Genomic DNA, 23293 nt, shown 5'->3' with positions numbered 1-23293 from the left:
CTCAGAAAATCTTTGTATGTCTTGGGTCAAAGTCCCCACCCTTTTCCATTTGTAGTGTTTGAGCAACTTCAGAATTGCAGGGTTCACAGCGTTATCGGATGGCACTGTCCGGAAGAAATAAGGATACTTTTTCTTATCAGCTAACTCTGGTGTCGTTGCTGCGAAGGAAAGCTGAAAAACAAAAACCATTTAAAAAAATATCAGCTTAATCTAATAATCTGATATATATATATATATATATATATATATATATATATATATGCAGGTTTTGGTGTCCTCGGGTGTCTTCCCGTGTAAAAGTTGGGGTGTCTAGGCGACGTTTCGACGAGGTCTCACTCGTCATCTTCAGGCTGGTGCTTTCGGCTTCTTGTTACTGGAACAGAGCGGGATCTCAATGTTTGAGTTCCTATAAATACTGTAGAGGGGGTGTGGTGTCTAGCCTCCAATGTTCTGGGCAGAGAGGAAGTTCCCAGGCTAGTGTGCCTTTTCTTCTTTTGTTCCTTAATTACTTGAGAGATACCTTGAGTGATTTCTTGAGTGATATCCTGAAATCACTCAAGAAATCAAGATATCAAGAAATTCATTGGAGGCTAGACACCACACCCCCTCTACAGTATTTATAGGAACTCAAACATTGAGATCCCGCTCTGTTCCAGTAACAAGAAGCCGAAAGCACCAGCCTGAAGATGACGAGTGAGACCTCGTCGAAACGTCGCCTAGACACCCCAACTTTTACACGGGAAGACACCCGAGGACACCAAAACCTGCATATATATATATATATATATATGGTGTGTGTGTTATGAAAGATTACGGTCTTCAAACCAAAACATCTTGGAGGTCCCAGGCCACAGAGAGGTTAGGCTGGACTCAACCAGAGCCAGGGCTTTTTCGGCTGTGGCTCCGATCTGGTAGAACGCTCTGTCACAAGAGACTAGGGCCCTGCGGGACTTGACATCTTTCCGCAGGGCCTGCAAGACAGAGCTGTTCCACCAGGCCTTTGGCCAGGGCACAGCCTGACTCCCTCCTTTGGCAATCTTCACAGAACTCTAGCCCAATGGTTGCCATTAATTTGATTTGAATTTATATTATAATGAAATGATTTTAGAATGTTGTCTTATTTTATTGTTGTTAGCCACCCTGAGCCCAGCTTCGGCTGGGGAGGGCAGGATACAAATAAAAATTTATTATTATTTATTATTATATGCCTGTTATTCGCATTATACATATGCCTGCCCCAGAACATGGCCATAGCTGTAAGTAATGCCAATAGCACGCTTCCTGATAAAAATAGCTGCTCCAGGGGTCAGGTCCCGCTTTGAAGGGAGATGGGGGTTCAAGAGTTTGGGGGTGGGGAGATCTCTTTCTATTGATGGGCACAGGGCTCTCATGTGACAGTGAAAATATGTGAAAAACGCTGATCTGCGCTTGCTTTCCCATGCAACCAATTTACCACAAGCAAAACATATGCGCACTGATTGGTCCCAAGTTGCCTCCTCATAGATTCTCAAGTCCATACAGAAGGTCATCCTTGAAGCCAATGGGTTAACTGGCCTCATAATATGAATTATGCATCAATTAATGTACATAGATATGATACAAGATTTTTATCTAATATCTAGTTAACAGATAGGAAAACCAGGTTGCATTTATTTGCATAAAATTAATTCAGCAGCAATTTAGCTACAGTTTCTGTAACAATTTCGGTGGTTTAAACCAGAAGAAAGCTCCCACTGGTGGTAGCTTCCTGTGAGATGAGTTCTGCTAATGAGACTCCCTGCAATCCCGTAGCCCCTTAAAAATCTGTTTCGGGGCTGTGAGGTGGGCCGGGAATTCCACACACGAAAAGCTGCTCTGCCCCGTCCTCTAGCAAGAGCCTTCAATCTTGGATAGCAGAAGGAGTCCCACCACACTAGTGTTCCCCATTCATAGAGGGCTAGTGAGGATCCAAGCCATTCATAATACTGTTGCTTGTTTCTCCCACAGGCCACAGCAGCAGCCTTGTATTCAAACAGAAATTAAACACTGCTCCCAAGCGTTCCTCTGACTCACCCTCCAGCTTGCTGATTTTCTTCTAGGTCACATCACTGCTACCTCCAAACTCTGGCTTTTTTCTGTTGAGGGAGGGGGCCCCACCCATTTGCCATCTTGCACCAAGCCCCTTAATGGCTCGCCATCCAGGCTATCACCTCACCAGGAGGGTAGCCTGGCTATTCCAAGAATTAGAAGCCTGGATTAAATTCTAACACTTGCTGGATCCAGAGTTTAGAGGGGTCTGGCGCACATCTTAACACCCCAAACTCCTAACAATACAATTCTTGTTAAATGTATATATACAAAAAATAAATATCTCTTGGCACCACTTATTAATTATAACAATTCTACATACAGTGGTTACAAAAGCTTCAGGTTACAAACTCCGCTAACCTGGAAGTAGTCCCTCTGGTTGCAAACTTTGCCCCAGGATGAGAACGGAAATTGTGTGTTGGCAGCGGGAGGCCCCATTAGCGAAAGCGTGCCTCAGGTTAAGAACGGTTTCGGGTTAAGAACAGACCTCCGGAACGAATTAAGTTCGTAACCCAAGGTACCACTGTATTGAGTACTGACAATTGAATCAATCCACTGCTTACAACAATGATTACCACTAGAATTTCTAAATCCCAATCTTGTTATTCAAACATACATAAAACCTTATTACTGATATATTTTAATAGATATATAGTTTTAATTCTATCGATGTTTAATTGTTTTTAAATAATTTTAAATGTTTTTAGCGGTTCTTATTTTTATCTGTAAGCTGCTGGGTTGCCCTTCAGGTGGGGTATAAATGAAATAACAACATATCCCACTAAAGTACATATTTTATTTTATTTTTTATTTTAAATAATTTTTATTTCATTTTTCAAACATAGAGTTAAAACAATACCAAAAACCTATCCATATATAGAGATTCCTCTGAATCTTGAGACTTCCCACCATCCCCTCCATGGGTCCTGTTGTCAACATTTTCAACTGCATCTTATTTTGTGATCTATATTTTGAATCTGTCCATATTGTCCATAGTGTTTGTTACAAGTGTTATAAAAACCCTGCTAATTAAAGTACATATTTTAAATACATATTAAATATCAGTGATCATTTAATTTCTCCAATACCAACACCAGCAAACATCATAAAATTTCTAAATACTAATAGCATTTTAAGACTTCTTCTTTTTCTAAAGAGTCACATGTAATATATAATTTGGTATCTGAAGAAGTGTGCATGCACATGAAAGCTCATGCCAATAACAAACTTAGTTGGTCTCTAAGGTGCTACTGGAAGGAATGTTTTTATTTTATATAATTTCAGTTTGCAATAAGCAAATGACTTGTGAACTGGGATGCACTTAATTTGGTTAGGAGGTGAGAAGAGCTCCAAACCTTCCAAAGTTTCCTATTAAAGGTATTGGAGCTTTGTCCTAATGCCAAATATTTGCACTAGCTAGCAGTTTCAAATCAAGATGCATCTAGACTACATTGTTCAGACAGTGGAGATTAGCAGTCAGCACTTCCTTCACTCCCCTGTATTCTACCCATTATCCATCCTGCCGCTTGCAGCATTTCCGAGCCACTAAACATTTCATAATTAGAGGATTCCAACAGGCAGAATCCTCTAATTATAGCTCTCTATAATTTGAAACTTTCCCATTGCTATTCTAAATACATCAGAATTATAGGGTCACAGGCATGCCTCTGTGTTAAGAGTGAGTTGGCCAAATCACATTCTGCCATTGTTATGAGAAATTGTGAGGGCCAGTAGGTTTTATGGCTTCTGGTTAGAAAATGGTTCAGTGGACCGAGACAATACTTGGCAGAGTGTGAAAAGTAAGTTTGAGGATGGTCCTTGGTGAATTTGGAGTAGAAAGGATAAGAAATTGCTTGTTTTGAAGGAGGTAAAGACGTCTGTTGAACAATTAAGGGTTTACAGACTGAACTAGATAGCCAATGTTCTACTGTCAGAACACCAGCTGCTAGGATTTGTGTAGGGTTTATTCCTTGCCCTTTTCTTCTCCCAATGATAACCCACAAGGCAGCAGATATTTCCTCCTGGATGAGCTGCCTTCCCAGGTTGGTGAGCCCCACCTGCCCCTCACTTCCCTGTACAGCACATGCAGAAACTTCCTTCTTTACCATTGGACCCAACTTTTGGTCTCATCCGCTCAATCCACTGGAGCCCCTAACTCACCAAGGGTTTGAGACCCAACGTCTGCCCTCACCTGGTTTAGCCAGCTAGTCGTTCCAGGATGTGGCCATTGTCGTATGCTGACAGCTTCTAGGAACCACAGATGAGAGCAGAGTGGAGGGTGGGGACCAAAGGTGGACAAACGATCCCAGAAAGAGCATGACATGTCCCATGCCAGATGTACAAATATTCCTTTTTTAAAAACCTCTTTGATATGTTTTGTCAAAACAGAAAAAGCAGCTCAGAAATAAAATATTGGAGAAAACATTCCAGATTGTGTTTTTAATATTTTATGATCAAATGTGTGTCTCGGTGAAAAATGCAATGTAATTAGCTGCCACCAATCCTTTGTCACCCTGTTAACAAATTAGCAACTTATTCAAGCGAGCTTTTAAAATTATTTCATTTCATTTACAGACAAGAAAAAAAAACTGAACAAAAAACATGGTTACTTCCTAACTTCCATTCTTCCCTAAGACAAAAGTTCCATGATGTGAAATTACCCAGCTTTAGACATGAGTGACAAGTATTTCTTACCAAATATCCTAAGCTGTCAAGAGAAGAGCTGAAGGCCCTATATGGGAAAGGAATTTTGCAATCTTCTGTTTCTACTTCATTTTCTCTATTTTAAAAATCTTATATACACTTTCATTGACACTAGTGAAAATGCCAAACCATCCATTCACTAATTAGCCGAATTTTACTCCATAATCTTTATGTTACACCTATGCTTTTCGGCCCATACCAATGAATGCTATTAATAAATCACACTATTCTGGAATAATCCTTCAGCCAGGATCAAAAAGCAAAAGAAAGGAAAGAATAACAACGCTGAAGCAAAAATATATGGAAAATTGCTCGTCCAAAGGGCATGTGAGGAACTTGGCAACGTGTAAAGAGTTACTGGGGGCAATTTGAAGTGGCTTGTTTGGATGGCAGAGGTGGTAAACAAACCTTGGCGAAGCTCTTTGTGAAGGAAACAGAAAGCAAATTTCCCTCTGCTTTTCATGACAAGTTGCACCTCTCAATACTCAGACATGTTCTACATAACTATTAAAAAAGGATGGGGAATCCCCAGCCAGTGGGCCAGATACACCCAGCAGGTGAATTTACATCAGTCTTCTGGGTTCTTTCCTGCCCATCAGCTGTTCAGTGACAAGAGATGATGGTTGTGCAAAGCATGCAAACCAACTCCTTCCTCTGCAATAAGAACTGCTGGAAGAAGACCAAAGCAGAGCCAAAAATGTCTTAACAGGCAGGAAGGCTTGTGCTCTGTGCATTCTGAATACAGTATATGGTTCAAAGGTCCACAAGCAGAGACCTAGGAATAAGCAAAGCCATTGTCCCGACATGCTCCTCCTGCTCCACCTTTGAAGAGCGGGAAGGAGCCTGTCATTCATGCCTTTCTCATCCTAATGCCATGGAGTGGCTGGAGACAGGGAAAAGAGGCAAATTATGTAAAATTTAATGGTTAACAAAAAAGGTCATATGTATCTTAAAACAGGCTTCCTCAACCTCAGCCCTCCAGATGTTTTTGGCTTACAACTCCCATGATCCCTAGCTAGCAGGACCAGTGGTTAGGGATGATGGGAATTGTAGTCTCAAAACATCTGAGGTTGAGGAAGCCTGTCTTAAAAGGGGTACAAGCACATGTACTGATTGACACATCTCCTTGGGGCAACCATTGGAAGAACCCTGATCTGTTCATTGGAAAGGTTTTAAGTCTTTCCTGCCAAATCTCATTCAGGGGAGGCCTCAAAAGTGGAAAGGCTGCTATATACATTACAGTGTTCATGTCTAATGTACTCATGCAACAAATATAAATCTAGTATAACTGCCTGGTGCAGGCCCAAACTGTGAGCTTTATTAGAGTTCAGCACAAGCACATTGAAATGAGCTCAGAGATTTGCCAAGGAAGCATGTTTTAACTGCAGTACTTTGTTCAGTATAAGGTCATCTACTGAGCACATCTCTGTGCAGGTGATACAAGCAGAAAGTTTAATTACCCTTAAATCCGCTTTTTAACTCTCAGTTTTTCTTAACACTCACACTTAAATGTTACACATGGCTATCAGCTGATGTCTTTAGAGCTGAGAGATTGCAAGTGTGAAAACAGCTGTGACAGTAACTGCTTTACAATCACAACAATTGGGGTGTCATGTCAGTTTTTCTACCTCTAATTTGTCTTAAGAGAGAGCATGGAGCACAGCTAACAAAAGATCACGTTAAAAAAAAGAGTAATCAACACAGGATTGCAATATTTCATCAAACAATAAACAAAAATGATATTTCTGAAAATGTGATGTGTATTCAGTTTCTTTGTCATATCATTATTAAGAGCACCCTGCTTCGGATAAACTTGAAGATTTCTCTGTATAGAATCTATTATATTTTGTTATTGTTACAGCGATGTGTAGGCAGTGCTGTTCATGATCACTTTACAGAAGGAAAGGCAAGTGTATGATAGCAAACCTGCTAGAACTGTCAGTAGCAGCAATGCTGCATAATGGAGTGGTGCATCCATTATGCACCTGCATTCATGCAGGGGGGTAAAGCCAACTGGAGGGTAAAGGTTTGCCAAGTCATGCAGGTGTTAAGCAGAAACCCACTCGCTGGATCATCACCTTGTTGTGGTGAGTGGGCTTGCATGTTTCTATGACCCTTGTGAGCAAAGCCGTCGGGAATCTCATACTCCAAGCAGGTTCACCCAAGGCGGTAAGGTCAAAGGGAAGGAGCTAGACAAAGAATGATCCAAGAAGTCCTCAACGGCAGAACAGGCGGATGATAACAAGCGGTATGTTACAACGGCTTTGAAGGCGGATGAAGGCTGCAGCAGATAGGAATCTACTGGTTTGTTGTGACTACTTCATGACTACTTCATGCCCTACTGCGAAGACTGTACGTTGGTCAGCGTGCACTGATCTACACACATAAAACAAATTCATGCACAGGCGTCTTCCAAAAACCCAACCCAAAACCCAAAAGTCCCATGGTGATTGACAAATGGTAACAGGGGCAGGATCGTGAAATCTGGAAGCCCCTAGTCACGAACTGGCACATGGGCAGTGGATACAGATTCAGTCGTTCTGACTCAAGGAAAGAGGCAGTTGAGCAGCTTGGCAGCTGTATCCATGACTGAGCAGCCCTTTTTAGGATCCACTCTGCTCACTCCAAAAATGGGAGGAGCTAGAAAAGGTGCCCTAAACATAGTCTGCCTCCCTTTTTCCCTGACTGGATTACAGCACCCAGTGGGGTCACCATCTAGTGGTCGTAAAAGACAACTGAACTTTGGAACATGGAATGTACGGACTTTGTCAGATAACACAGACAGCGAGCATCCTGAACGCAGAACTGCCATCATTACAAGAGAGCTGTGATGTTTTAACATTGATATTGCAGCGCTTCAAGAGAGCAGGCGAGGGAGGGACAAATAAAGGAAGAAAATGGAGGCTACACCTCCATTGGTCTATCTGAACAAGAACATCAAATACATGGGGTAGGCTTCGCTATCAAAAATGAACTTGTGAAGCTCCTGTCAGAAGTCCCTACCAGCATTAAAGAGTGACTCTCAACCCTGCAAATAAAACTCACCAAAAACCAACAGGCTACTATTGTAAGCGCTTATTCACCAACACTGGACGCCGATGAAGACATTAAAGAAAAAATTTACTCTCAGCTGGATACTGTCCTGTCAGATGCCTATAGAAGATAAAATTATCCTCCTTGGGTGATTTTAATGCAAGAGTTGGGTGAAATTTCGATCTGTGGCCTGGGACTATTGGGAAAGAAAGAGTTGGCAACAGCAACCAGAACGGAATCTTACTTTTGACGATATGTGCAGTGCATAACCTTGTTATTACCAACACATTCTTTCGACAGAAAAATAAATTTAAAACTTCATGGAGGCATCATCAGTCAGACCACTGGCACCTCTTAGACTATGTTATTGTCTGTGCTAAAGATCGCCATGACGTGCTCCTTACCAGAGCTATGATGAGCACTGATGACTGCTGGACAGATCACCGACTAATACACTCCACGATGGCTATCAAGATTATATCTCAATGCAGGCTTCAAGGAAGGAAACCAAGGTGCAAAATGAACACTCAAGCCCTTCAAGATCCCATTAAGTGGGATTGCTTCCAAACGACTCTTAAGGACCATCTGCTTTCAGAATTCCCTGTTAACATCGAGGAACACTGGACAAAGCTAAAAACATTCATTACTGCAGCCTGTGAACAAACAATAGGACACCAAACCAAGAAACACCAGGAGTGGTTTGATGAGAATGATGACAGTGAGAATGAACGCATGATTGACAAGAAAAGGAAGGCTTTTCAGATCTGGCAAAGAGACAGAAACTGTGTCACTAAGAAAAAAACCTATGCCAACGCTAAGGCTGAGGTTCAAAGAAGAACCAGAGAACTAAAAAACACCTAGTGGATAAAAAAGGTCAAGAGATCCAGCACTTAGCCAACACTCATAATAAACAGAGTTTCTTTAAAGCCACAAAGACCATCTATGGGCCAATAAATCATGGCATATGCCCCCTACAATCAGCAGATGGTATCACACTTCTAAAAGATAAAGAAGCTATTGCACAGTGCTAGAAAGAACATTACCAACATCTCCTTAACTGCAACTCCCCCGTAGCTGCTGAGGACCTCTCACAAATTCCGCAAAAACAAATTAGAGATGAGCTTGCAGTATCTCCAAATCTGGGAGAGTTGTGTACAGCTATTAACCAAATGAAAAACAACAAAGCCAGTGGACCTGATGGGATACCTGCCGAAATCTTCAAAGTAGGTGGAATTAAACTTACACAACAACTTCACAAGCTCATCGAAAAAATCTGGGAAAGAGAAGAAATCCCAGCAGACTTTAGAGATGCCAAAATTATCAATCTCTTTAAAAATGGTGACAGAACTGATTGTGGAAACTATTGAGACATCTCTCTATTAGCTGCGGCCGGCAAAATTCTTGCAAGGACCTTAGCAAACTGTGTCGTAACAATATCCAAGGTGACTCTTCCTGAATCCCAAAATGGTTTGCGGCCTTCTAAGGGGACAGTGGACATGATTTTCACTGCTCAACAGCTTCAAGAAAAATGCAGAGTGCAAACCCAACCCCTGTAAACGGTGTTTATTGACCTGACTAAGGCTTTCAACACTGTAAATCGTAATGCCCTGTGGACTGTCCTTCTGAAAATTGGCTGCCCAGATAAATTTGTAAACATCATTTGGCTCCTCCATGATAATATGACAACAACAATTGCAGATAACAATGGCTCTCAAAGTGAACCATTCACAGTGGGATCAGGTATTAAACAGGGTTGTGTTATTGCCCCAACTCTATTCATTATTTACATTACCATCATCCTACACTTTGTTGAAGGGAAACTCCGCATCGGAGTAGAAATCATATATTGAACAGATGGAAAGCTCTTCAATCTGAGCAGGCTGAAAAAAAGAGTAAGGTTACTGTAACATCTGTCATAGAGCTTCAGTATGCTGATGACAACGTAGTGTGCGCACGCTCAGAGGATGACCTCCAAACCATCCTAAATATCTTTGCAGCAGCTTACAAAAAGCTTCGCCTATCACTCAACATCCCAAAAACCAAAGTGTTGCACCAACAAGTACAAAATAACCCCTCTGCAGCACCCCAAATCCAACTCAATGGTGTAATGTTGGAAAATGTCAATCACTTCTCCTACCTAGGCAGTTATGTTTCCACAAGGGCCAACACTGATGCTGAAATCCAGCATCGCCTGAGCTCTGCGAGTGCGGCTTTCTCCCGATTAAAGTGCAGAGTGTTTGAGGATTGACATTCGCAGGGAAACCAAAGTGCTTGTTTACAAAGCTATTGTACTACCAACCTTACTATATGCGTGTGAAACATGGACCACTTATAAACACCATCTCCAACTTCTCGAAAGATTCCATCAACAGTGTCTCCAAAAATTTTTATACATCACTTGGGAAGACAGGCGAACTAATATCAGTGTACTGGAAGAAGCAAAGATCACCAGCGTTGAAGCAATGATTCTTCAACATCAACTTTGTTGGACTGGTCATGTTGTGTGGATGCCTGATTATCAACTTCCAAATAAACTACCGCATTTTTCGCTCTATAAGATGCACCAGACCATAAGACGCACCTAGTTTTTGGAGGAGGAAAACAAGAAAAAAAATATTCTGAATCCCAGAAGCCAGAACAGCAAGAGGGGTCTGGCTTCTGGGATAGCCTCTTGCTGTTCTGGCTTCTGGGATAGCCGCGCAGCCTGCATTCACTCCATAAGACGCACACACATTTCCCCTTACTTTTTAGGCGGGAAAAAGTGAGTCTTATAGAGCAAAAAATACGTTAAATGTTACGCTGAAGCGGGAACAGCAAAGTTGTGGCATGCTACATATTGTTAGACACCAACTTCCATAAAACTCAGTGAGCACGGCCAATTGTTGAGGATTATGGGAACTGTAGTCCAACCATATCTGGAATGCCACAGGTTTGTAACCCTGTGTTTATGATAGTTTAGTGTCATGGAAAAGAGCTTAGGTGACTCTTGAGCTCATGTGCTGCCCTCTCCCTTCTCCTCTAGTATGACCACTTTCCCTTACTTTTTAGGAGGGAAAAAGTAGGTCTTATAGAGCGAAAAATACGGTACTCTATTCTGAACCTAAAAATGGAAAGTGTAATGCTGGTGGTCAATAAAAGAGGTTTAAAGAGTGTCTCAAGGGAAATCTTAAAAAAATGTAGTATAAACACTGACAACTGGGAAACACTGGTCTGCAAGCACTCCAGTTAGAGAACAGCCTTTACCAAAGGTGTAATGGGCTTTGAAGACACTCAAACTCAGGATGCAAGGGAGAAACGTGCTAGGAGGAAGGCACGCTTGGCAAATCCACACCGTGATCAACTCCTGCCTGGAAACCAATGTCCCCACTGTGGAAGAACGTGTGGATCCAGAAATGGCCTCCACAGTCACTTACGGACTCATTGTTAAAACCATGTTTATGGAAGACAATCTTATTCAGCTACAAGTGATGGCCAAAGAGAAGAAGAAGCAGAAACAGCTAGGGAAAAAGAATTTGTGACATAGGAACAGATTCTTAGCCAGCAGTTTCATTGGACCCAGAAGTCAAGAGAATATATTGGTGGCGACTGATTCTTGTATTCAGTCCCTTCCCCCACAGGGAAAAGGGACAGGTTTGCCATTGGTGCATAAACTGAGGTAAGCCACTCGAGGTTCCCCTTAAGGCAGTATGGAAGCAGGCAGATGCTGCACCCAATCCTATGCACGGATCAGCTTGCCCCTCTTGTAGCCGTGAAGAACTGGTGACCCTCAAAACTACAAGACTGCAAGCACTGGATTTAAGATGGTGCAAGCAGCTCCCCAACATAGGGTGCCAAGATGATGAGGCACAAAATATTAATTAATAAATAATAATAATAATAATAATAGTACAGTGGTACCTCGGTTTTTGAAAGTAATGTGTTCTGGAAGACCGTTCGGGTTCTGAAACGTTCGAAAACTGAGGACTCGACAGCTGACAGGCCTCAGGATCCTGCACTCAGCGGAAACCGCATGGCATGTTCGACTTCTGAGGCGTGTTTGAAAACTGAAGCATTTATGGTGTTCAAAAACTGAAATGTTCTTCAACAGAGACATTCAAAAACCAAGGTACCACTGTACTTATATAGGTACCTACCAAGAAGAGCCATTTGAAAAGCAAATGTACCAAAAGGAATTATTGTGAAAATAAGGGGGGGGGATTGAGGGGGGTGTCCTTGCTCAGGGTATAATATTGCCAAAGTCTGCTCCTGCTCCCACAGAGCCCCTTAATCCCCCTTATTAGCTCATCACCCAGGGTATCACCTCACCAGGGAGCTAGCCTGACTATTCCCAGAATTATAAGCCTTTATTAAATTCTAACACTTGTGGGATGCAAGGTCATACCCCAAACTCATAACAGTATGTCCCAGACATGGTGTACTGTTTTTTGTGAATACTGCTCACCACAAAGAGAGCACCCAAGTCTTACTGATGAAACATCCATACAGCGTTCATAACAACATGAAACAGAACCCAGGAATGTAATTTGAATGAGCTGAAGACAATATTATTCTGAAGGACTGTAGTGCACTAATGTCTTCTAGCCACACCACTGTGGTTTCCAAACTCCATTTCAACAGCACGTTTGCAAGGTGGGAGTACACCCCTTTGACTGAGTGGTAGACTGTTTTCCTTCAAATCTAAGATCTTAATGAGGAGCAGAAAACAAAAACTGCTGGCCTTTGGCTCAGCTCTGTTCATTAACCAAGTGAAGATGACTACAGAAGTAGAAGCAGTCATCAATCATTGCTTTGAAGCTTCTCCAGCAGCCTGATCACCACCCCTCTGACTTTTGTTCCTGGGTCTGTCAATTCAAAAGCAGCCGGTTAAGCAGTCTACTTAAAAGGTACAATTTCAAGCTTATTTCCATCTGCATGGTGTTTCCATCCCAGAACACACACAGCATAGTCATCTGGTCTGGATTAAATGCACATCTCCACATGCCACACCAGCAAACAACAATGCTATCAGTGTGACTAAGGGCTCACCCGACAATTAATTCCTCCAGGTCTGAGAGCTTTCCTCGTTGTTCCATGGCTTTTCCTTGCAAAAATTGGATCTTATCAGGTGCACAGAAAAAATGAAGAGAGATTCTGCTTAGCAAAACTTCATTTCAGAGGGTAAGAGCAGATTTCGCAAGGTAACACCATGGGGAAAAAAGGAAAGTTCTCAAACCCAGGGGAAATAATCATTACACAATATGAGTCAAGCAGAAGTGTGGATGAGCTCTAGGTCTAAAGGACATCCAAGATGGCACCTGGAACACCTGAATGTCAAAATCAAAATCACTAATCTCTTCTTCTACTGTTTCTTGGGGTAAGAAGATGATTTCTGGTTACTACTTTCTCAGCTGGGAGTGATGAGAATCACCTCCAAATGACCTAAAAGGAAAGTTCTGCAAAAGGCGCTCTCATTTTCTACAGAAAGCCCCCAAATAAAGAATTTTCACATGGTTGTATTGGGCCCAATCTGGTCCTGGTCACTTTGTCAACTCCAGGCTTCCCCCACTCTACCCCAGCTAGCAAAGCCACTTGATAAAGCTCTGCTAGGCATCATTCAGGATTAGGATTGCATTCTAAATGTCAATAAATATGTAAACAGGCTGATGTCAGGGACTGGCTGGACGAAGACTGGTGGGAGGCACCAGCTGGGGAATCCCATAGGAGGAAGGCTCAGAGCCAGGGGATGGGTGGTGGGGCACTGAGGAGAGGTCAGAGCGAGGAGTTTGGGAGGAGGGCCTGGATGCTGAGAGGGCAATAGGGTTTAGTTAGCAGGAAGAGCCTGTGACAGGGAGCAGTTCAGACTCCAAGGCTGAAGCAGAGAAGGGGGAGGGGGTCAAGAAGCTGTTGAAGAATCCAGGAAGTATCCCTCTCCTGCTGCAACAAGCTTCTCTACACCCTGGTCTCCAAGAACGTGCAAAATGAAGAGAGCAGAACCGAGGCCAGAGGTCCCCAGATGCAGTTTGAGACTGCTTGGTAAACATCTGGGGGGGAGCCTTAGAAAGTGTGGAAGGCAGGGACTTTCAGTCCAGGCAGCTGCTGAGTTCTATGTTAACTCCACTGACAACAGAGCCCTGTGTCTTCGGTGCTGGCCTGTGTCTGACTCCAGCCTTTACAACTGGCTAGATGATGCTTTTAGTGGGCTATTAGATGTTCCTTTGATGTCTTGGTGCAACAGTAGTGGGAAGCTGAATGTGCTTCAGTGGGCTTGCAGAAGGGGTTCCTATCCCTTGGTCTCATGAATAGCTGAGAATCTGACCAGATAAGGGGTGCTGCCAGATTTAATGATTAATAAATTTCTGGAGACTTGGTCCATCTGGGAACTTCATCTCTACTCCTGGTGGTGGTGGTGGGGACCTTACAGCTGGGATGCAATCCAGATATTGTTGTACTACAGTATTCTATGACCCATGACCATTGACCATGTTGGCGCAGCCGATGGGAACTATACACAGTAATTTACATATTTGTTCAAAAATCCACATGAAAAACGCATAGGTGCTTTATCACAAAGTGTACCCCCCCAAATAGTTTTTATTCATCTTGAAAATATGGATAGAACAATAAATATAGCATAGGACAAGAACAACAGTGAATGCAAGGCAAGTACATTCACAGGAAAATTACAATAAAGAGAAAAGAGGAGAGGGGGACATTAAAACAAAAGAACAAAAGTTATTCAGATGCATATTTTATCTCAATGTATGCATTTCTGAATGTATTATATTATCAAATCTGCATTTTGATACTTTTTTGAGCTGAGAACTGTGTTGCAAAATTTGGAGAACTGCAAAATCTGAAGGATAATTACCTCCCAATATGCTCATTAGTGCGAAAGGTGTTGATCAGGTCAATTTACAGTGGTACCTCAGGTTACATACACTTCAGGTTACAGACTCCGCTAACCCAGAAATAGTGCTTCAGGTTAAGAACTTTGCTTCAGGATGAGAACAGAAATCGGGCTCTGGTGGCACGGCAGCAGCAGGAGGCCCCATTAGCTAAAGTGGTGCTTCAGGTTAAGAACAGTTTCAGGTTAAGAACGGACCTCCAGAACGAATTAAGTACTTAACCTGAGGTACCACTGTACACTGAAAGAGAAATCATATTCCTCAAATGTCCATGTCTGAGCTCATTACATGCACAACTATAGAACACACCTGGACTGCTGGGCAGAGGTTGTGGATATCTCTTTTTAAAGGCTGCATTCACTACGGTCCTTACTCAACGTAGGGGAATAGGGGATCACTGTTATTTTTCTTCTCAGCATGCGAGCAAGGTCAAGAGCATAACAGGGGAAGTTTAATCCCTTTTGAAGAGGTAACGTAGAGGGTACTGAAGTTAATGGGGGAAGGGGAAGAACTGCTGTTTGAAAAAGAAGGTGAAATTGAAGAAGTTTCACACTGTGGGTGCAGCTACTATTCCTCCTTTTAAAAAGAAGAGAAGCCTTTCAATAGATCGACACCTTTGTTAACTGTTCCAGCTAGAAGGAGCAAGGAAAGCATTTATTTTAGAACACCATTATGGGAATGTGAAGGGAAAGATTTTGAAACAAGATTAATAGCAGAAGCACCCTGTTTGATAACTCCGCAGTGAATGTCTTCAGGGTCTTTGGAACCTAATGGTCTTAAAATCAAGGAGTAATGCAAACTGTGAATCTTCAGCAGGGATTTTAATAAATTAAATATAAAAAGGGATGGTGGTGCAACTATTATGCGCATCTCCCAGGATTTTATAGACAGGGTCAACCAAAGCATGTTAGAGGAAATAATCTGGAGCAATGGTACAGGAATACTAGACAATTTGTACCTTGATAAAGCAGTTTTTGCTTTTTCTAAGACCTGTGAAGTGCTGGTAGCAATGACCCTGGCACTGTTACTAGGTGCTTTTGTTATTTACTTTATGTCCCTCCCCTCCTTCTCTAGGAAGTTGCTGGGCTCAGTCCATTTGAGCAGTAAACGAATCTCAAAAATGGGCTGATTTATTTCACGGAAGAAAAACAAGCCTACCTGTGAACAGACTAAGGACAGTAATTGGTAAATTCCCTATTCCCCCTAATGAGCAGTCCTGTTGTATTGTTGTCTGTGCTTTTAACTTTATTTCAGAATAAAATGCCATGTTAAAGGAAAAGACAGCTAATTAGGTCTTTTTCTCTGTTCACTAGCTACAGGCTCCTAGAGGAGCTGGCATACGCAATGTGAAACATAGCCTACATTCTCCCATGCCAGCTCCAAAACACCATCTCTATTTCATTGGCACCAAGATAATAAAAAGCCTACAGAATATCTAGCTTATGGATGTTGTTTCCCATCTTGTTTCAAGAGGATTATATCAAGTTATAGTGTTTCTTTGATGCTCTCTACCTGGTAGCAATACCAAAGGATGCCTTGAGGACATGTGACACTATAAAGCCATTGGAAGTGGTAGGTGTTGCTTCTTGTGTTGACAGGGAAGGCAAAGGACTCCACTTCTGCAATGTGATTTAGGCCCAGAAGTGTACTGATTTAAAAAAAACTCCTCACACCAGCCATAAACTTACTAGGTTTCTTCAGGCAATCATGCCCTCACCAGAATTTAATACTGTTTGCCCTACTGCAACTGAGAGGATGTATGTGAACGGCTTTGAACAACCTAAAGCAAGTGTAACTCCTAGGAGCCCAATATCTACTTATATTTACTTTGAAATAAGTTGACATTAAGGGACACGGGTGGAGCTGTAGGTTAAACCACAGAGCCTAGGGCTTGCCAATCAGAAGGTCGGCAGTTCGAATCCCCATGACGGGGTGAGCTCCCGTTGCTCGGTCCCAGCTCCTGACAACCTAGCAGTTCAAAATCACGTCAAAGTGCAAGTAGGTAAATAGGTACCGCTCCAGCGGGAAGGTAAATGCCGTTTCCGTGCACTGCTCTGATTTGCCAGAAGCGGCTTAGTCATGCTGGCCACATGACCTGGAAGCTGTACGCTGGCTCCCTTGGCCAATAAAGCGAGATGAGCGCCGCAACCCCAGAGTCGGCCATGACTGGAACTAATGGTCAGGGCTCCCTTTACCTTTACCTTTAAGTTGGCATTTGGTAGCACAAGAAAATAGGCCTTGTTTTTTATTAGCAAGATAATATTCTGAACGCAATAACAGTTCTAGAATTTGATTACAGTGTGGATGTTTATAACATTATGCATACTTGAGGATATTGAGGTAAAAGTAACCATATCTTAAAATGAAAAATATATTTACGAATTCTTGGCCAGCATTAATGGATTGGAGGTGAAGATAGGAAAGTCTGCATCTAATAAGGAAGCCTTTCAAAACTGTTCTTTAGGAGGAGGAGGAGGAGGAGGAGGAGGAGGAGCTACAGTCTTTCAAACTCAGCCCCTTAGGTTTGCATTATTATCAGAACACATGTCAGGAAATATTGATTACACATAAGGTACTGTCATTGCCAATAAACTTTTGCAATAGGTTTGAAGTGCTTTATAACGTTTCACAGATTAGGTTGCTGAAAATGTTATTGTGGGGTCCCCCCCCCCCATTTTGTAAAGCATCAAGTAAAAATACATCACAAAAAATCATAAGCTGAAAAACCCATTTGTTTTTCTTCTGCTGTTGTGAAGGCAGCTGCCAAACAGGCAAAAAAATACAATTCTTTTGGATATTCCTTTAGAAAATTAGTAAATGATGTTAGTGCCAAGATTGAAGGTTTAATTGCCAAGATAACAAAATTCCTTGCTTTGGGGCATCAACAATCCTTTAAAAGCTGGGCCTAGTGATCATGGAATCATTGAACTGTAGAGCTGGAACAGACCTCAAGGGTCATCTATAGCCCAGCCCCCTGCAATGCAGAACTAATAATCATAGAAGCTAATCCTCTCAATTCGCATTAAAATATTCTCAGATCCCAGAAACACACTCACATAATGTTATGACCTCCGCCTTGGAATGGATTTACATGAAAGTAGCTCTTGGATGCAGTCCTGACCCCTGACCAGCAGCAATGGGTGTATGTGTGATGGCTGGCCAGGGCAGAAGGTGGGGTACAGGGAAAATGACCCTTTGTTCTGCCAACTCTCAGGATGGTGAAATGAAGAAGCCCAAATCTACCAGACTTTTAGAAGACATCTGAAGGCAGCCCTGTTTAGGGAAGGTTTTAATGTTTGATGGATTAATGTATTTTAATGTTTTGTTGGAAGTCGCCGAGAGTGGCTGGGGAAGCCCAGCCAGATAGGCGGGGTATAAATAATAAATTATTATTATTATATCAGGCACATCTCAATTGGATCCCTTGTTCTCCCAGCCCTGCTTCCTCCCCACCCCATCTTGGGGATTCCCACCAGCTGCCAGCTGCCAGCTGCCAGGATGCTGGTGGCTGCAGCTTCTATTCACCCATTATTTGAGCGGCTGCACCTGGGTAAACCAGTGGGGCAGCCCCATGGACAGCAGGTACTGCAGCCAGGCATGGGCGAGTGGAGTGACACCTCCCCCCAACCCAAACCTCCTCCAGTGTCACGGATCGGGGCTTTGGATTGCTCTGCTTGTTCACCCAGTTATTCAGCTCATATATTATTTATATCCTGCTTTTAGCTTATTTTTATGTATTACTTATTTTATTGTAAGCTGGCTTGACTCAAGGACAGAGTACAAATTCCTATGGCAAAGCAAATCAATAGAAGCGCTTTAACTGGGAAGCTTTCGTCCATGTGATCATCCCCCACTACAGAAAGATGTGGTGCACTACAAGGACAGTTTTACTACTTTGCCGGCTGCTTGCGAGATCTGGCCTCTGCCAGCAAACCATAAATACAAGCAAAAATGCAGATTATAACCTTTCTAAGGGTCAAACTGGGCAAAACAAGGGAACTTCATGTTTGGAGTACCCAATTTATTTATCTTTCTTAGACCTTCCTACCTGCCCCCCAAACCTCAGTCCCCTAATGGGCTGCTTTTTTGGGGGGGGGGGGAGATATTAGGCACTCCAAACACAGAGCTCTCACATTGTATCTTATTTGACTCTTGCATGCATCTTTGGTGCTTCATACTAGGCATTTAGAATGGAATTGCCATGCTTTGTTCACTCACTTTTTACGGGTCATCCGCACAATGCTGTTTTCTAATTATTATTGTTCCGTAAGATCAAACCTATCCATTCTTAAGGAAATCAGCCCTGAGTGCTCACTGGAAGGACAGATCATGAAGCTGAGGCTCCAATACTTTGGCCACCTCATGAGAAGAGAAGACTCCCTGGAAAAGACCCTGATATTGGGAAAGATTGAGGGCATAAGGAGAAGGGGACAACAGAGGACAAGATGGTTGGACAGTGTTCTCGAAGCTACCAGCATGAGTTTGACCAAACTGCGGGAGGCAGTGGAAGACAGGAGTGCTTGGCCTGCTCTGGTCCATGGGGTCACGAAGAGTCGGAAACGACTAAACAACAACAACCGTCCCCGTGGTTCTGACGTCTTTTCTCAGACCACCAAAAGTCTGACTTTTCCTTCAGAAGAAAAGGAGTAGCATGATCTCCACAGGTATAAATGCCCTCAGGAGTCTTTCATCTTTTTAAAAGGCCAAGTGATGTTGTGGGTGACATATGAGGCAGATGAACCAATCACAGCTCAGCTCAGCACACAGTAGAAGGAATTCATCGTAGCTCTAAGGAGATTGCTCTGACAGTGCAAGCATTTCTGCTTGTCGATGGAACAATGCCCCCTCTCTCCACCCTGCACTCTTGGGGGGGGGCATGAGGGGGAAGAGAGGAGAGAAAGCCCCATTTCATAAATCCTTGCATGGCTATTAGTTGAAACCAGCCCATTCGCGTTAACATTTGCAGTGCTTGTCATTTTAACATCCTGATTATGTATTTTTAATTGATCGTAAGTACTAAACTGCCTCGCCTGCATTTTTATTATTATAAATATATTTTATTGTGCTTTGTTACAATCTAAACGGTAAAGAGTAGCAATAAAACAAAACAAATACCAGTGGCTCCTGAAATTTGTTCCATAAACCAATACTTACATTGGGAAGACCGAAAACAAAGTTACAGAGCTCCAAGATAGTCAGGAGCTCAGGTCTTAGGGACAATTATGGTGGGAAAACCGAGACAATTCCTCAGGCCGTGTCGAGTAGAGACATGCAGATCTTCCCCCTCACTTACATCTATGTTTATGCATTTCCATGGCAGTAAATAACCAATAAAGCCGTCTCCCATTTTTAAATCAAGTTTGAATTCCGCCTACTTATTACAATTCTGTAAGAGAGCTTTGCTTGCAGATTGACATGGTAAAGCCAGGAACCCTGTCTACTTCTGTGATCTGGGAATCCTCTGGCCAACTATTTGTGCTATGAAATCACAATAATCTTCTTTGAAAGCAAGAAGAGCAAGGGCAAAGAGTCTACATTTGACCAAGAAAAATACAGACCTGCCAGACAACATGAAGATAACAGGTTCTCCAAACACATTGTAACAATAGGGGATTTATTTCAAATACTGTATATGAGACAAATTATCAGAATGACAACATGTTTCCTACAAGTCATTCGCTAACAACTGGCTGCCAGTCGTGAACATCATCCGTCCTTTGCTTCAGAAAGACACACTGAATTTCTATGCTGCACATTTCTATCATGCAGTTCAAATGCAGCAAAACATCCTGAGAAATTTCCTCCCATCCTCCTATACCACCAAAGTTTGCTTGCAGCCAGCTTCCCCCCATCGAGAATGAATTAAAAGATTTACAGTGTGTAGAGTTCATCTTGCAACCAAGGGGGGAAAGACACAGGTGACTAAAGTGTAGGCTTCCAAACTAGGTCAACTGAAACAAATATGTAGCCTCTGAGACTTAGGACACCAAGATGCTCTGGGGCAGCGACAAATTCTCTCCATCTCCCTGACAAAGAAGGCACATGCAAGGCCTATCAAGATTATCAGCTGCAGATGGGGGGGGGGGATGCAGTCAAGGTACCTAGAAATCATGAATCAAATTCTCATTAATAATAAGCTCTGAAAATAGACCAGCAAATAGGCTTAAGAAAGAAGTATTGCAATGGGAGGGGAGAGGGAATTAGATTTATTCCATGATCACTGAGAATAGCATCTCAAAATGATGTTGGGAGAGACTGCATTTACCGTATTTTTCGCTCTATAAGATGCACCAGACCATAAGACGCACCTAGTTTTTGGAGGAGGAAAACAAGAAAAAAAATATTCTGAATCTCAGAAGCCAGAACAGCAAGAGGGTTCGCTGCACAGTGAAAGCAGCAATCCCTTCTTGCTGTTCTGGCTTCTGTGATAGCCACACAGCCTGCATTCGCTCCATAAGACACACACACATTTCCCCTTACTTTTTAGGAGGGAAAAAGTGAGTCTTATAGAGCAAAAAATACGTTAAATGTTACGCTGAAGCGGGAACAGCAAAGTTGTGGCATGCTACATATTGTTAGACACCAACTTCCATAAACCTCAGTGAGCACGGCCAATTGTTGAGGATTATGGGAACTGTAGTCCAACCTTATCTGGAATGCCACAGGTTTGTAGCCCTGTGTTTATGATAGTTTAGTGTAATGGAAAAGAGCTTAGGTGACTCTTGAGCTCATGTGCTGCCCTCTCCCTTCTCCTCTAGCATGGCCATAAGGAGACAGAAAACTTTGGCTTCCAATTTCAATTAACCACAATTAAATTCATCTTAATTAAGTTTTAACTATGACTGTACCCAATCTATGGTTTGAAATTAGCTCGTTTCAGACAAACCATAGTTAAGATTAACCACCGTTGGGTTTTTTTGGCTTCAAATGAGACAGCAAACTCTGGTTAACCAAAAAGTGAAACAAAAACTTCAAAACTCGACTTTATGGCCACGCTGGAGAAGAAGTTGGGAATGTGCAAGCTCAGAGCTTCTCTATGTTACTTCTTGGTTTTGTGTGACATCCAAAATGGGCCATCTGGATAATGAGAGCACAAGAACCACAAGTTATATGAATTGCTTACTGTTCAAGAAGCACATTCTTGGTGTGTTTCAAATAAGGATACTGTGAATGTCCATTATTTTCCACTGCCAATATGATGTCAACATATTCACCGTTGCAAATTCATGTCCCAAACAGACAACAAATTCTGGAATATAGTTACAGCTGTACAAAAGAGGAAGGGAGGCTACTGTACGTTAAAGTCAATGCACAATTAAGTCAACTACAGGCAATAGTATGCATGTGATACACAAGAATGATATGGACTGAGAAAACAATATACAGTATCCACTTTTGCAGATCAATGTCCTGAATGTGTGCTCCCAGCAGATGGAAATATGAGAATATCTGAATAAAGAAAAAAGGTTCCGCACCATCCCTCATTTGAGGCGAGGCTCTTTCTCAGGGGCAGAAATCTATACTCTCATTCTCAGAAAATGAATGTGTCTAAACTCTGTTATAGACAGCTTCTTCAGTCATTGTACAAGGATGATAATATGGATTCTACACGGACAAAAGCTTTGCTTGAAAGCTGCGGGGCACTTGCTGGTTTATTCAATATGAATGACTAAACCATTCATATTACCTGCAGCCTTTTTGCAGAGTTTTATGTCAGTATTTCTTGTGTGCTGCGAGAACAGGCCCTTCTAGGCTTTTGTTGTTTCATTTTGTGCATTAAGAGAATGAGGTACAAAGAAACATGGGAGTTAGACATCCCAACCGGTAAAAGCAGAAAACAGTGGTGAAACTTCAACTTGGCAGGGCAAGTCAGGGACATTCTTCCTTAGCAGCCCATAGATGACATACTAACCCAACTGCAAGCTTAGTACATAATACATATACTAGAAATCGCTTCCTAAGGCAGCTCAAGGCCGCCAACTATAGATTAGGGCAGCTTCTTACATTATGAAAGCATCTTCCTTGCTTCTCCCCACTTGCGTCGATTCTATCATACTCTGATTCAAGTGCGAATGCAGAAATCATGTGAAAGGAAGGCATCACATGGAACGAACCAAGGGAGAGGTCTCTACCTGAGATTCTTTAATGCAGAGACTGAATGTGGGACCTTCTGTATGAACAGCGTGGTCCTACCCTTAGGCATCCTTCTTCAATACATGCTTGTGGTGGCGGCTCTAGCTATTCAGAATGAATTTGCTCTGATGAAGAGGAACAAAAGACCATTTCAGTGTGGAAACTGCATTCCCAGCCAGCGGAAAGAGAAATTGCCACAGAGTTTTCAGTTAGTTCTAACCCCAGCAGTGTGCCTGCAATGACGTTCATTATGACACATCTTTTGTTCCTGTGCTGACTGACAACCTTCCCTTTTTCAGGCTGCATCTCCCTTCAGGGACTTCACAAGACTTTGCAGAAATCAGCAAGGTGGAGTTGCTGTTCCTGGCTCCAGGTGAGCAGCACAGAAGGGCTCAGTAGAGGTGGAAGTGTACTGCACAAAGCTATCTGCCAATTAATTTAAAAATAACTTTGCACTGTACAATGGGACAAGG

The 23293-nt window shown here is 42.4% G+C and overlaps 1 protein-coding gene and 1 long non-coding RNA gene across 2 annotated transcripts in view; one reads left to right on the top strand and one right to left on the bottom strand.

Annotated features, from left to right (window-relative positions):
- The window catches only part of LOC310849499, a 92937-nt gene that overhangs the window by 11064 nt on the left and 58580 nt on the right, over positions 1 to 23293 (top strand). The gene's annotated exons all lie outside the window — the stretch shown is intronic.
- Positions 1 to 23293, bottom strand: part of GABBR2 (gamma-aminobutyric acid type B receptor subunit 2) — a 277930-nt gene that overhangs the window by 207808 nt on the left and 46829 nt on the right. Inside the window, exon 3 of the mRNA XM_083749682.1 lies at positions 1 to 171. Within this exon, the coding sequence (XP_083605808.1) occupies positions 1 to 171 (171 nt within the window). The remainder of the gene's footprint in view (positions 172 to 23293) is intronic.

This window comes from Podarcis gaigeae (assembly GCF_964106915.1).
Source record: "Podarcis gaigeae genome assembly, chromosome: 7".
Lineage (NCBI taxonomy): Eukaryota > Metazoa > Chordata > Lepidosauria > Squamata > Lacertidae > Podarcis > Podarcis gaigeae.
The sequence above is the reverse complement of the archived record's forward strand: the minus strand, read 5'-3'. Positions and strand labels throughout refer to the sequence as shown.